The following is a 13,724-nucleotide window of genomic DNA, read 5'->3' as shown; positions in this document are numbered from 1 at the left end:
GAGGGGCCAAATACTGACGTCGGTTAGGGCACACAGCAAAACCGTGGGCGGTCTTGCACTGGCCAGCGATGTCTTTCTCTTCCAGTACGTATTTTGACACGGGATCCCGGCGCTTGCTGACTTTTTTGCCTTTTTCTTTCCCGGAAAGCAGCAGTATCTCAACAGATCAAAGCCTCTCGAGCATGATTATACGCTTCTGTAGTTGTCGGTCCTGCTTTGCGGCCAAGATCCCGACTACTCGAGGAGCTCCAATGGACCACGTACGTGCAAGTCATGGACCCGAACATGACGGACCCCGAGGCACTTGGATTCAACTTGCACCAAGTCCTCGTCAACTGCCCCTTCGCGGCCAAGTCATACGCGTCCCTCAACCTGGACGGGCAGATGAGTCGACGCCAACCACGCCGGGAACAGGTAGTGTGCGCCCAAAAGCTTCGCCCACAAGTTCCGCCCAGACGTGGCCGAGACTTAGTACGGGGTCCAGGACGTCATTTCTAGCAGAAAGGGCCATTTTTGGCACCAAGGGAAGAGGGACGGCCACGGCCAAGCCGCCGAGTTGGCGGGCAAGAGCCGTGACGGGCCGGCAGAGACAGCACGCCATGGCCAATACTGCAAAGTGGCTGAACCGGGTCACCTGCTCCGAGATTCAGGCAGAGTCCTCTGGATGCCCAGCAACAGCGTTGGTGCAAAATGCTTACGAGCCGCCGGGTCAAGCATCTCGCGCAGCTTCACAAATATCTCCCGACCAGGCGCAAGGAGTGTATGACGGGCTGGCCGATCCAGACTTTACCATCCCAGATGTGAGGGAACTCGCAGAGGGTGCGCACGAACGGTACAGGGAGGGCAAATATCGTCCCGCGACAGGGGGCATACCTCCTGGCGTCCCGCCGTCTCGGCACGTTTGTAATCGAGAAACGCTTTGTTGCTACGCAAGACCCCAGGTGTGCGCGGAACGTCATACACGGAATTCTCAGAGTAGCGGTATTGCATCTCTGGATGTAGTCACTCCAACGTACAGGCAACTTGTCCGAGTGAATAACTGGACAACCCAAAAGGGAGCAAATCTACACATATGAAATTTAAGCAAGTTCCCCTGGATGCCGTAAAGCTGCTTCAGCATATTTGGGACAGCCACAATGTCGAAATAGTAGGTGGGCTGTATTGTAGTGTTCCCGTACAACCGCGGGCTTGTCTTGGTAAAAAAGCCCATCTCGCGTTCCGATATTGCTCGGGGTCGGACTACGGACTACCGCTCGCTTTTTGCTCGACATGGCTTGGATAACAACTGGACGCTCCTCTCCACATCCTCGGCACGGGTCCGAATCCGACGCTTGCGAGGATCCTTTCCGCTCATGTCCCGGTCCTTATTGACGTACACAAATGTCCCGCTCCCAAACGCGTCTCGACTCTCTACAAGTTGCTCTGTCGCTTCCTGCATAGCCGCCGCCACGCAAGGAGGAAGGTCTGTGCAGCCCTTGATCCCCATACTTCCGGCACAAAAGACGCTCGTCTGAGCCATGTTTTGCGGCGGGTGTCGTGGCGTGGCCATTGGCCCACCCTGGTTTCTTTGTTTCGTGGATGGTCTCGCCAGACGTGGATGGATGCCAAACATGCATGGCCTCTGGGCTACGCCATTTCCCACGTGGCAGCGCTTCCAAGTATAATCGGGATTGTAGATGGACAGCCTGACCCTGGCCGTCGCTGCTGCCACCGACGCCGGGCACGTCAAGCCTTGTCTGAGTCTCTGAGATGACACAGCCGAGATGTCGTGAGCTAAGGGGTAGCCGAAGCTGAAACTCCCAGTCCGCGAGCGTATGTCTACGGACAACCTCCAACATGTCAGGTCTACGCGGACGACTCTACTCGTCGCCGCCGGGCTGATCGCCCTACGGAGTTGGCGGCTTCGCCCGCCGCAGGAATGTCGTGCCAACATGGGCCATCTGCACCCTACTCACACAAGGAAGCAACTTTTATCAATGGCAGTACTCTGGCACCGTTCCAAGCCAAGTTTCTCGTATTATCGTCTCCACATTCTCCACTAGGCGAAAATTATCTAGCTCATCATTCAGACCCAACTCTGCGTTCAAACACAAACTTATAATGGAACGCTTCGGTAGACACGGTATTAAAAGCCGGTATCTGCAGCAGACTGTCCACGACTTTTCGGTACGCTGATATCATGTCCGACCCCTGAGAGTGCTCCATTGCGTCCAGAACCTTGAAAGTCACGCTCTGAGCCCTCGAGCTCCATCTGACGTCCCGTACGTAGGAACATCCTGCGCCGCGGATAGCGTCTATCAATATGTTCTCAATATCATTCATGCGGTCCTCCGCGGTCGTGACGGTGATGTGGAAGTCGACAGGATACGAAGACTTGGTATCGATGGGGCCGCTCATTGTCGCTCTGTGTTGACCTGTGAACCCGGCGTCGGCGTTTAGCACTCGACCTGGTATGAATTATCACGCGGATTCAAAGACGAAACAGGGCTGGCGGCACGACTTGTCCTTGCCGCATGTTCTCCCGTCTTCGCATTGCACTTACCGAGACGTGCGTACTTGGTTGTTGCGGTGTACTTGGTTGTTGCGGTGTACTTGGTTGTTCTGGTATGTTTGCAGTCGTAGCGAGTGGCAAGTATCGGTTGAAATGTCCTTGTGAGAGAGGATGTTGACCGATGTGGAATACTTTCCGTGGCCATCTCCAGGAAGATACGCCTCCTTAAATAGATGGCCGAGGGAGTCTCCTCGCCGTGAACAGAGCTCGACTCTGCGGCGCCGCAGCAGACATACTCTAGTCAGGGACTTGAAGAGCTCCCTTGGTACAGGACTGAAAACGAGTGGAAAACAGACGAAAATTCCAGAGAGACGCAGCATAATGAGCCGTTTCATGCACGGTTTACTGGGTCATACTCGAACCACCGCCATGCCGTGCCACAAAGGGCCGTGACTGGGAGATACTTGCACAAAGGCTTTGAAACGCCCCGGGAGTTGCCGGCTAAGGATTTGTCCAAAAGGTACACCGACGAGATTACCATGCCAGGGCCTGCATCCTCGATGCCTGGGACCATGGGGGAACGGCAAGAGTGTGGCGCATTTGCTTGGCGAGTTTTGACGTTGAGCAGGAAAGCAATAGGTTTCTTCATGACGTTGACAACACAGACTCTGCTCGACCGAGTATTTTCCAACGACTCAGACAGCCATCGTGGCCGCGGTGACATGAGTCACGTCTGTCCATGGTCCTTGAGACGACGGCTCAGCGGACAGCCCTTGGAGTCGACCAGCACCACGCAACAAACACAACGTGGCCATGTTTCTTCCCGACGGGCCTTTTGGTCCTTTTGGTCCTTTCTCCTCATTCTAGGGCCCCCACGGAAACGGCGCGCGTGGGCTTCCCCGCGAAAACGACGCACACCATCGTGGACCCTGCGTCGGCCGGTCATTGAGGCTGTGTACGCAGGCGCGTGCCCAAGGCCAAGGTATTTCACGGTTCATAGACCGGCAAAAAGAACCGGCTGTTGACCTGTGAGGCAGCCAAAGGCCGGGGATGGAGGGCCAAGAACAAAGTCGGCTGGCTTGGCCGGGCGGCCGTCGACTCGCCAAGGAGCGGTCATCATGCCAACGTGCCCAGAGGCGCATGGGACAACTCGCATGCGCCAGACACTTGGGTTTTTGACTCTGTACCTACTTGATGAGTACTGCGGTTCATGATGTGTCACATATCGTATTGCGCCTGAGCCGACTCCCTGGGGTCGGCCCAAGGTGGCCGGGGCTTTGCAACGACGCCGCCAAACAAGCTTAAATCCCCTGGGCGGCCATCTTTGTTCGTCGGGAAAGCGGACAGAGTGCAAGACGGGTGCTGCTGGTCCAGATCTTGCCCTGGCTCGTGCGCCGCCGGAACGCAGGAAGAGGAGGCGGCGAGCGAGGCGCAGCCTTCCGCAAGTTGGCTTCCACGACGACGACGACGACGACGGCGGCGGCGACGACGCCTCTTACACACGCGCGCGCGCGGTCATCATGGTTTCGGTAGCCTTGCCTCGCCTCCCGCCCCGGCCGCATGGCTTCGCCCTCTAGTTATATTTGACGCAGACCCTCCCCGAAACTCTTGGTGCGCCGCGCTTGCCATGTCATCCGCCATCCGTCGTCCCGTGTCGGTCTTGTATATCAAGCGGCGCACGCGGCCGTGCCACAGCAACGACGTCGATATTCGTCTCTGCAACTATTCCGCACCCCTACCCGTGCCCGTGCCCGTGCCCTGGCCATGGCCAGCCTCAGCCAAAACTCGTCTCCTCCGCCTCTGCTGCAGGTCGACACCCGAGCTCGCACGCTCAGCTCCGCAGATACTATCGCGTCGGCGTCGTCGAATCCCTTCCTCACACCCACCATCGCCACGAGCCGGACGGCTAGTATCAGCGACGACGAGCTGTCCGCATCTCTGCGCCCGGATCCCGGCACCGAAGACGACTTCCGCGTGCAAAACAACCCGTTTGCCTTTTCGCCGGGCCAGCTGAACAAGCTCCTGGATCCAAAGTCCCTGGCCGCCTTCCGAGCCCTCGGTGGTCTGCGCGGCATCGCCAAGGGCTTGCAGACAGACACGGCCAGCGGTCTCAATGTCGACGAGACCTCGGTGCCCTACGCCATCTCCTTTGACGAGGCCGTCCGTCCATCGGCGCTCGGCGGCGTCTGCGGCGGCAAGTCAGCTCCCAACCCGAGCCACGCGTCCGAGTCCTTCGCAGACCGCATACGCGTCTTCAAACGCAATGTCCTGCCGCCAAGGAAGCCCACGCCCCTGTGGAGGCTCATGTGGAACGCGTACAACGACAAGGTCCTCATCGTGCTGACCGTGGCCGCCGTCATCTCCCTCGCGCTGGGCTTGTACGAAACATTCGGCATGTCCAAGCCCGAGGGCCCCGGTGCTCCGCCGCCGGTAAATTGGGTGGAAGGCGTGGCCATTTGCGTTGCCGTCGTCGTCGTCACGGCCGTTGCGTCTCTGAATGACTGGCAGAAGGAAAAGGCGTTTGTCAAGCTGAATATCAAGAAGGAAGACCGCGACATCAAGGTCGTCCGCTCGGGAACATCGTTCATGATCAACGTCCACGACATTCTCGTCGGGGACGTGCTGCACCTGGAGCCGGGAGACTTGGTTCCCGTCGACGGCATCTTCATCGACGGGCACGGCGTCAAGTGCGATGAGTCCTCTGCGACTGGAGAATCTGACGCCTTGAAGAAGACGGGCGGCGACCACGTCATGAGGGCCTTGGAAGCCGGCCTCGACCCGAGGAAGTTGGATCCCTTTATCGTCTCTGGCGCAAAGGTCCTTGAAGGTGAGCGAGTCTAACAAAAAAAACATAACAAATGACAAACACCCGCCCTCACGCACAGAGAGAAGACCCCTGACAACCTCCAGGCATGGGCACCTTCGTGTGTACTTCTGTGGGCGTCAACTCCTCCTACGGAAAGATCATGATGTCGGTCCGCACCGAGGCCGAGGACACGCCCCTTCAGAAGAAGCTCCAAGGCCTCGCCCTGGCCATTGCCAAGCTCGGCACCGCCGCCGCCGCCCTTCTCTTCTGCATCCTGCTCGTCCGCTTCCTCGTCGGCCTTCCCCACGACGGCCGAACCTCTGCCGCAAAGGCCTCTGCGTTCATGGACATCCTCGTGGGCGCCATCACCATCATTGTGGTGGCCGTGCCCGAGGGCCTGCCTCTGGCCGTGACACTGGCGCTTGCGTTTGCGACGACGAGACTTCTCAGGGAGAACAACCTGGTGCGCATGCTGCGTGCGTGCGAGACCATGGGCAACGCCACGACGATTTGTTCTGACAAGACGGGGACTTTGGTACTTGAACCCTCGCCCTCGCCCTCGCCCTCGCCCTCGCCCTCACTCGGGGTTGGGCTTCCAGCCGCCGTCCATTTCAAGATGTCTAATCGTGTCTGTGTGTTGTAGACGACCAACAAGATGGCCGTCGTGGCCGGTACTTTCGGCACGAGCAGCGTCTCCAGATTCGAGGCGGAATCCATCTCCCAATGGGCTTCTCGGCTTCCCTCCGACACCAAGTCGTTGCTCACGCAGTCGGTTGCCGTCAACTCGACTGCCTTTGAGTGCCAGGAAGACGGCATGCCCGCCTTCATCGGGCCCAAGACCGAGACCGCTCTCCTCCAGCTCGCCAGGGACCATCTCGGTCTGCAGTGCCTCGCCGAGACGCGCGCCAACGAGTCCGTCGTGCACATGTACCCCTTTGACTCTGGCAAGAAGTGCATGGGCTCCGTGATTCGTCTCCAGGACGGTTCCGGATATCGCCTCCTGGTGAAGGGCGCCTCGGAGATCCTGCTCGGATACTGCTCTGCCATTGCCGACGCGCAATCCCTCGCGGAGGACGACCTCACGCCCGCCAGACGACGCCAACTCCTGTCCACGATTGAGGAGTACGCAGGCAGATCCCTCCGGACCATCGGCCTCGTCTACAAGGACTACGAATCGTGGCCCCCCACACACGCCGAGGTGGCAGACGGCCAGGCACAATTCGCCTCCCTCCTCCGAGATCTCGTCCTCCTCGGCGTCGTCGGGATCCAGGACCCCGTCCGTCCGGGCGTGCCCGAGGCCGTGCGCAAAGCCCAGCACGCAGGCGTCGCGGTGCGCATGGTGACGGGCGACAACGTCGTCACGGCGAGGGCCATTGCCGCCGAGTGTGGCATCTACGCCGAGGGCGGCCTCGTCATGGAGGGCCCCGACTTTCGAAGGCTCAGCGACGCCGACATGAGGGCCGTGCTGCCCAGGCTGCAGGTCCTCGCGCGGTCGTCGCCCGAAGACAAGCGCATCCTCGTCACCAAGCTCAAGGAGCTCGGCGAGACGGTGGCCGTGACGGGCGATGGGACCAACGACGCGCCGGCCCTCAAGGCAGCCGACGTGGGCTTCTCCATGGGCATCTCGGGCACCGAGGTTGCCAAGGAGGCGTCGGCCATTGTCCTCATGGACGACAACTTTGCCTCCATTGTCACGGCCCTCAAATGGGGACGGGCCGTCAACGACGCCGTCCAGAAGTTCCTCCAGGTACGCCCTCGCCGTGCCCTCGCCGTGCCCTCGTCCCCTCGTCCCCTCGTCCCCTCGTCCCCTTTGTCGCCTCGCGTCGTGTCGTGTCGTGTCGTGTCGTGAGCATGCTGACGTGCTCCCTCCGTCGACCGGCAGTTCCAAATCACCGTCAACATCACGGCCGTCCTCCTCGCCTTCACCACCGCCGTCTACGACCCGGACATGAAGCCCGTCCTCAAAGCCGTCCAACTGCTCTGGGTCAACCTCATCATGGACACGTTCGCCGCCCTGGCCCTGGCCACGGATCCCCCGACCGACAAGATCCTCAACCGCCCGCCCCAGGGCAAAAAGGCCCCTCTCATCACCACAAATGTAGGGTCCCGTCCCGTCCCGTCCCGTCGACCATCCCTCGGCTCGTGAGGAATCTAACAAGATGCTTCTTCCCCCGCAGATGTGGAAAATGATCATCGGCCAGTCCGTGTTCCAGCTCACCGCCACCTTCACGCTCTACTTCGCCGGCGGCACCATCCTCAGGTACAACCTCGACGACCCCCGAATGCGGCTCCAGCTCGACACCCTCATCTTCAACACGTTTGTGTGGATGCAAATCTTCAACGAGTTCAACAACCGCCGCCTCGACAACAGATTCAACATCCTCGAGGGCATCCACCGCAACCGCTTCTTCATCGCCATCAACCTGCTCATGGTCGGCCTGCAGGTGGCCATTATCTTTGTCGGCGGCGCCCCCTTCGCCATCAGCCCCGGCGGCCTGAGCCGCGAGCAGTGGGCCATTTCCCTCGTCGTGGCGTCGGCCTGCCTCCCGTGGGCTGTCGCCGTGCGCTTGTTCCCGGACGAGTTGTTTGGCGCGGGCGCCCGCGTCGTCGGGGGCCCCTTTGTCGCCGTGGCGGCGGGCCTGGGCCGGCTGCGCACCGCGTTGGCGAGGACGAGGACGAGGTCCAGGTCGAGGTCCAGGTCGGGGGGCAGCGAGGAGCATCGCGCGCTGGGCGGCGCCGCGCGGCCGCCTGCTATCGAGGTGACTGGTGTCGTGGAGAAGGGTCAGGGTCACTCGCCGTCGTGAATTTTTCTTTTTTCCCCTTCCTCTCCTTCTTCTCTTTGGCGTCGTCGTCGTTGCGTGGCCATGGACGTGGCTGTGGTGGTTCCCTGTTGCAATACGGAGTAGACGTTACGAATTATACTTTATTCTTGTGCAGACGACGTATCTGCCCGCCGTGCCATTCCTTATCCACCACTGGGTGAATCGCCCATCGTGCTGGGTGTCAATCAAACATGTCACGGAAGCAATGAGACGGAGAACTTAGCACTGCAAAAAAAAAGCCATTGTTCTTTTTTTTTTAAATTTGGACTCCTCAGTCCACTCTGGTTGTGCCATCTATTCTCACGAGGCACAGCGCAATCGAAGACAATGTGACCTGGGCGTCCTCTTGACCCAGAGTCGATATCCCCATTTCCCCTGTGCAGGCAGACGGTCGTCGGGAAAAAAAAGAACCAGAGAGCCCGTTGTTGATGCGTGCCGTGCCCCCAACCATTCCATGTGACCCATGCGTAGTCGAGTGCGGCCTTCGTCCACGCTCTCCGATTATAAAACAGATGGAGAGAAGACTGGCCCGAACAGCCGCTCCTCCCTCCACATCCATGTCCCTTGCTCTCGTCTCTTCCCTTCCACGTCTCTCTTCTCTCGCTGCGAGGCGAGACCAAACTGGAGCAATTCCGACCAGAGAACCGAGTAAATCCACTTTTGTCTATGTCTGTACGGCGATACCATGACCCTCTATCATGAAAGCGAAAAATATGCCCCTGAGGGAGAAAACAACGCCCTCACTAGGCGATAGAAACATGCAGAATCGTGATGCTCATGACCGGACCTGCTTTTCTCTTTTCCAGATCCATTATATATCACCACGTTTCCGCCAGTGCCTTCAGTTCCCCCATCTCTCGGTCTAAGGGGTATCAAGTGAGGAGGGTGTCGAAATCAAAACAAATGCAATCTATCAGATGCTTCGTAAATGCCCCGTGACCGTATACTGCCATAAAGCCGGTGAACCTAATAGGCACTCATCCGTCTTCGCAGGTCATGATGCCGCCGTGCCGTCCAACAAAGAAATCACTGAAAAAAATAGCGCGTAAAGTGAGAAAACAATAGCAACAAGTACAAAGAAATGCATGAATCAGCGACAAAAAATGCAAAAAAACTTCAAACCTTGGTGCGCGCAAAATGCGCAGTCTTGTGTGCTGCACCTGCACCTTGGCCGGGCCCCGACGTCGGTCGAGAAGAGTGGCGGCACGTCGTAAATCTACCACCAGGACTGAGCACCAGGGCCGCCAGGGTTGCCGTAGCTGCCGCCGCCGCCACCGCTGCCGCCGCCGCCGCCGCCGCCTCCATAGCCGCCCTGGGGACCGCCGTAGCCGCCGCCGTAGCTCGAGTTTTGCTGGGGACCACCGAAACCACCACCGCTGTTGCCGCCAAAGCCGCCGCCGCCACCACCTCCGCCAAACTTGCGGAAATCGCGATTAGCAGTGCCACGCCCGCCGCCGCCGCCGCCGCCGCCACGAGATCGGCCGCCTCGGCCGCCTCCCCCAAAGGATGATTCACGGGCAATGGCCTCCAAAAAGCCAGGTACTTCTTGGTTGGCTTCCTTGAGAAGCTCCATAAGCTCACGGACAATGCCACGATTACCACGATTGAAGAAAGCAGTGGCAATACCAGTGTTTCCAGCACGGCCTGTACGACCGATTCTGTGGACGTAGTCATCAACATCGGTAGGCAGGTCGTAGTTGATGACGTGGGTGACATTGGGGATATCAAGACCACGAGCGGCAACAGCAGTTGCGACCAAAATGGGGCACCGGCCATTGCGGAAGAACTCGAGTGCGCGCTCACGCTCACGCTGTGTACGGTCACCGTGAATAGACGTGGCTGGGAAGTTCTGGTTGATGAGGAAGTCGGAGAGGGAGTCGGCCATGCGCTTGGTCTCGACGAAAATAAGAGTCAGGCCACCGGCGTGGGAGTGAAGAATGTCGAGGAGGACAGATCGCTTGTCAATATCCTCAACAAATTCGACCTTCTGAGTGATGTTCTCGGAGGTGGAGCCGACACGGCCGACAGACAAGAAGACATAGTCCTTGAGGAAATCTCTGGCAAGCATCTGAATGTCACGAGGAAAGGTGGCTGAAAACATGAGAGTTTGACGGTCGGCCACAGGAGGCATGTCCTCCCCCTCGACAATGCGGCGGATCTGGGGCTCAAAACCCATGTCAAGCATGCGATCAGCCTCATCCAGAACAAGATACTTAATGTTGCAAAGGGAGATGCGACCACGTTCAATAAGATCGACCAGACGACCAGGAGTGGCAACCAAGAGATCACAGCCTCGCTCAATTTGGCGGAGCTGGGAGCCAATGTCGGCTCCGCCATAGACAACGCAGGGGCGGACCCAAGATCGGTAGGCGAATTTGCGGGATTCGTCGTAGATTTGAGAAACCAGCTCACGGGTGGGAGCGAGGATGAGTGAGGTAGGGTAAGCCTTGCGCTGACGACCAAACTGGCCAGCAGCGCTAGCTGGCGTGGGCGAAGGACCATTGATGAACGCCTGTGAAAGGATGGGGAAAAGGAAGCCACCGGTCTTGCCAGAACCAGTCTGGGCACAAGCCATGAGATCGCGTCCACCCATGACAATGGGGATAGAGTACTTCTGAACGGGGGTGGGAACCTTGTAGTGAGCCAGCTCAATGTTGCGGCAGAGGTGTTCGTCCAGAGGAGGCGTGGAGAACTGGAGCACGGCCTCAGGGACGTCATGACCAGACGCCTCAACGGGGATATCGTCATACTTTTCAAAGTTGATACCGGTGTGTTGTTTGGAAGGATCGTCGATAGTACCGAAGAGCTCACGCTCCAGACGGGGGTTAGCCGGACCGGGAATGTGCTTTCCATCGCGCCACTGGCCATCGCCAGAGCCTCGGGCAGCGTAGCCGCCGCCGCCAGAGTGACCTTCGTGGCCACCAGCGTAACCGCCGCCACGGCCACTCCATCCGCCGCGGCGGTTGTTCTGGAAAGCAGGAGGAGCACCGCCGTCAGGTCCATTATTCCAGTTGTTCTGGCGACCAGCGTAGTTGCTGTTGTTACTATTAATTTAGTGTCAGCTACTGCGCCATTTCAAACTAGACAAAACAAACAGTGTCAGCACGACTTACCCAGCCCAAGAGCTATTGCTGAGACCATTGGGTGCGCCATTGGGAGCACCACCATTCATAGGAGCAGCGGAAGGGGGGGCAGAGGGTCGATTTCGCATGTGGGGTGGTATGTACGAGCGCTGAGGCTGCTGGCCATCGCCAAGGCTCAAGCCGCCCATGTTGAGTTGTTCCGCCATATTGGAAGTGAAGTGCGAGGTCTTGTTGTATCGGGTACTTCGACTGGCAGCGTGGACTTCGTTGGGAGGTGCTTTTCGGATCTAAAAAAGACGCGAAAAACAAGATGATGAATCAATCGTTGTGGAAAATCACCCTCGCAAAAGAAAACGAAAGAGTGAAATCAGAACTGTTGTCTGCCGAGTCGTGCTATAAACGATGTGACAGAGGAGAAAGAAAGGGAGGGCGCTGTGCTCTCGAGTTTCTTCCCCAGATATATTATACAGAAAAACAGCGGGTGCTTGCACGATCCCTCGAAGAAGCAAACAGAATCTTCAAAGGAAAGACAGACGGTCTCGGGAATGACCTTGGATGATGAGAGAGGATGAAGGGAGGGGGGGATGAAGGGTTTTCTTGTAAAGAGGTTGAGTTTGTGGGAGGAAAAGAAGAGGGACGAGCGAAGCCTTTGGAGGCGAAAAAGGGAAAGAGAAAATTTGGTTCGCGGGTGGCCGTAAAGAGGCTAGTGCCTAATCGAGGAGGGTCAAATTTTTTTTTTACTCGGCCTCTTTTGCTGACACACCGACTGGGCCACTTATAACAAAACGCACCTGCGCACTCCGGGGCTCCAGATCAACCGGTGGCAACCACTAACAGCGCGTTGCGGCAGCCCCAGGCCCGGAAACTGGCCAACGAGACACTTGCCTTGATCCGTTGAACGGAGCATCAAACGGGCTGTGCCAGTACTTCCGTCTTCCGAAGAACCGCGGCACTTGGGCGGAAGCCAGCACTGGGCATCGATCGAACAGCATGAGGCTATTGTAATCCTCATTTTTATATCTTCCGCCGCCTTGGGTCTCGCTGGCGGACAACTGGACAGGCCGTCGTCACCGCCCACTTTTACTACGGACGGACGGCTTCCAACTTCCCAGGTTCGCAAGGCAACCCCGACCTACGGTGTACCGCTGCCTTAGCTGTCTAGCGTACCCCACATGTACAGGACGGCCAGTCCGTAACAGTCCGTCGGCAAGAAGCCAGGGTCGCGAGTCAGGCGGCATACCTCAGAGGTACCTCTTTCCACCACACAGTCTATATGTATCCCCGTAACGTCATCCAACAGGTAGGTAACGTCCCGCCCCACAAGATCGCCAGCCCCCTACTTTCGATAGAGTTTTACACTATAAATACTACTTTTTTAAAAATTAATAATAAAAGAAAATAAATACTAAAAAATATTATAAAATAAAAGAAAATCTTAAAATTACTTATATTTATATATTTTAAGTAAAATTTATAATATATTAGCTTTATAAAATTACTGGCTCTATATTTACTTTTTATATTAAACTTAAAAAACTTTTTAATTAATAAAAAAAACTTTATTTACTATTATTTTTACTTTTTAAGCTAGCTTTAGCTTTATATTAGCTAAAGTAAGCTTTATATAATAATATTAGTTATTTAAATATAAATATATAAAAAGAATATTTTTAGAAATTTTTTAATAGCTTAAAATAAATATTTATATTTTTTATTTATATTTTTTTAAAAGCTTTTAATAAAACTTATAATATAGCCTTCTCCCCCCCCCCAAGCCTAACAACCGACTCTAAGTTGACCGGCGACTCTCCCTCCCCTGAGCCTGCTTCCGCGCTCTGGAGTTGCTGCTACGCCTGCCTGCAGCCGCCCTAGAGCTACCTGCATGCTGCTCCTTGTTGAGCTCTGCTATAAAACTGCGCCTATCTAGAGCTGCAAGCAAAGCCTCTATCTTAGCTATATAGCTAGTATACTTGTTTAGAATCTAGACTAACTCTGCTATAAATACAGCTGTAGCAGCAACTAATACTGTAATCTCTTCTAACTAACTTAGAATCTCTTGATAGTAGTCTGTATTATTATTTAATTCTCTAGCTAGTATTAAGCTAGACTAAGCCTGCTTCTAATTATTAGCCTTCTCTAAGGCCTTAAGATTCTTAAAAAATTAAGGAGTAAACTAAGATAGAGAGTTAGCAATACTAAGCTAGAGATAGAGCAGACTACTTATAGTAATATAGAAAGGCGTCTTCTTAGCTATAGCCTCTAGCTTCTTTTAGAGGTATAGAAAAATAAAATATATCTTTAATATTATATTATACTATAGCTTAGTTAAAGCTAGAGAAGAGGTAGAGACAGAATAACTTATAGAAACGCAATAATTATTATAAATATAATAGTTAAAGTATAATATAGTCTTTAACTTAATAATCTCCTAGTATAAATAGGCCTAGAGCCTGTCTAGCTTTAAGCTAGTAGTAGTAGCAGTAGAGATTTAAGCAATATAAAAGATATATATAACTCTATAG

The 13,724-nt window shown here is 55.6% G+C and overlaps 3 protein-coding genes across 3 annotated transcripts; 1 reads left to right on the top strand and 2 right to left on the bottom strand.

Moving 5' to 3' along the window:
- Positions 1-2,061: 2,061 nt before the first annotated feature.
- Positions 2,062-2,397, bottom strand: MAM_00497 (uncharacterized protein; the record flags this gene model as incomplete). The annotated part of the gene is made up of 1 exon (XM_040819296.1): positions 2,062-2,397. The coding sequence occupies one exon, from the start codon at positions 2,395-2,397 to the stop codon at positions 2,062-2,064; it is 336 nt and encodes a 111-aa protein (XP_040682561.1).
- A 1,858-nt stretch (positions 2,398-4,255) lies between these two features.
- MAM_00496 (plasma membrane calcium-transporting ATPase 2) lies at positions 4,256-8,101 on the top strand (the record flags this gene model as incomplete). Its single annotated transcript, XM_040819295.1, has 5 exons — positions 4,256-5,318; positions 5,402-5,832; positions 5,941-7,044; positions 7,180-7,395; positions 7,475-8,101. 5 exons carry the CDS (start codon positions 4,256-4,258, stop codon positions 8,099-8,101), a joined length of 3,441 nt encoding a protein of 1,146 aa, XP_040682560.1.
- Positions 8,102-9,335: 1,234 nt separating this feature from the next.
- MAM_00495 (ATP-dependent RNA helicase DED1) lies at positions 9,336-11,408 on the bottom strand (the record flags this gene model as incomplete). The annotated part of the gene is made up of 2 exons (XM_040819294.1): positions 9,336-11,163; positions 11,233-11,408. 2 exons carry the CDS (start codon positions 11,406-11,408, stop codon positions 9,336-9,338), a joined length of 2,004 nt encoding a protein of 667 aa, XP_040682559.1.
- Positions 11,409-13,724: the final 2,316 nt, after the last annotated feature.

Source organism: Metarhizium album (assembly GCF_000804445.1).
Source record: "Metarhizium album ARSEF 1941 chromosome Unknown scaffold_1, whole genome shotgun sequence".
In the NCBI taxonomy this organism is placed as follows: domain Eukaryota; kingdom Fungi; phylum Ascomycota; class Sordariomycetes; order Hypocreales; family Clavicipitaceae; genus Metarhizium; species Metarhizium album.
Note: the sequence above shows the minus strand (reverse complement) of the source record. Positions and strands in the feature narration are given on the sequence as shown.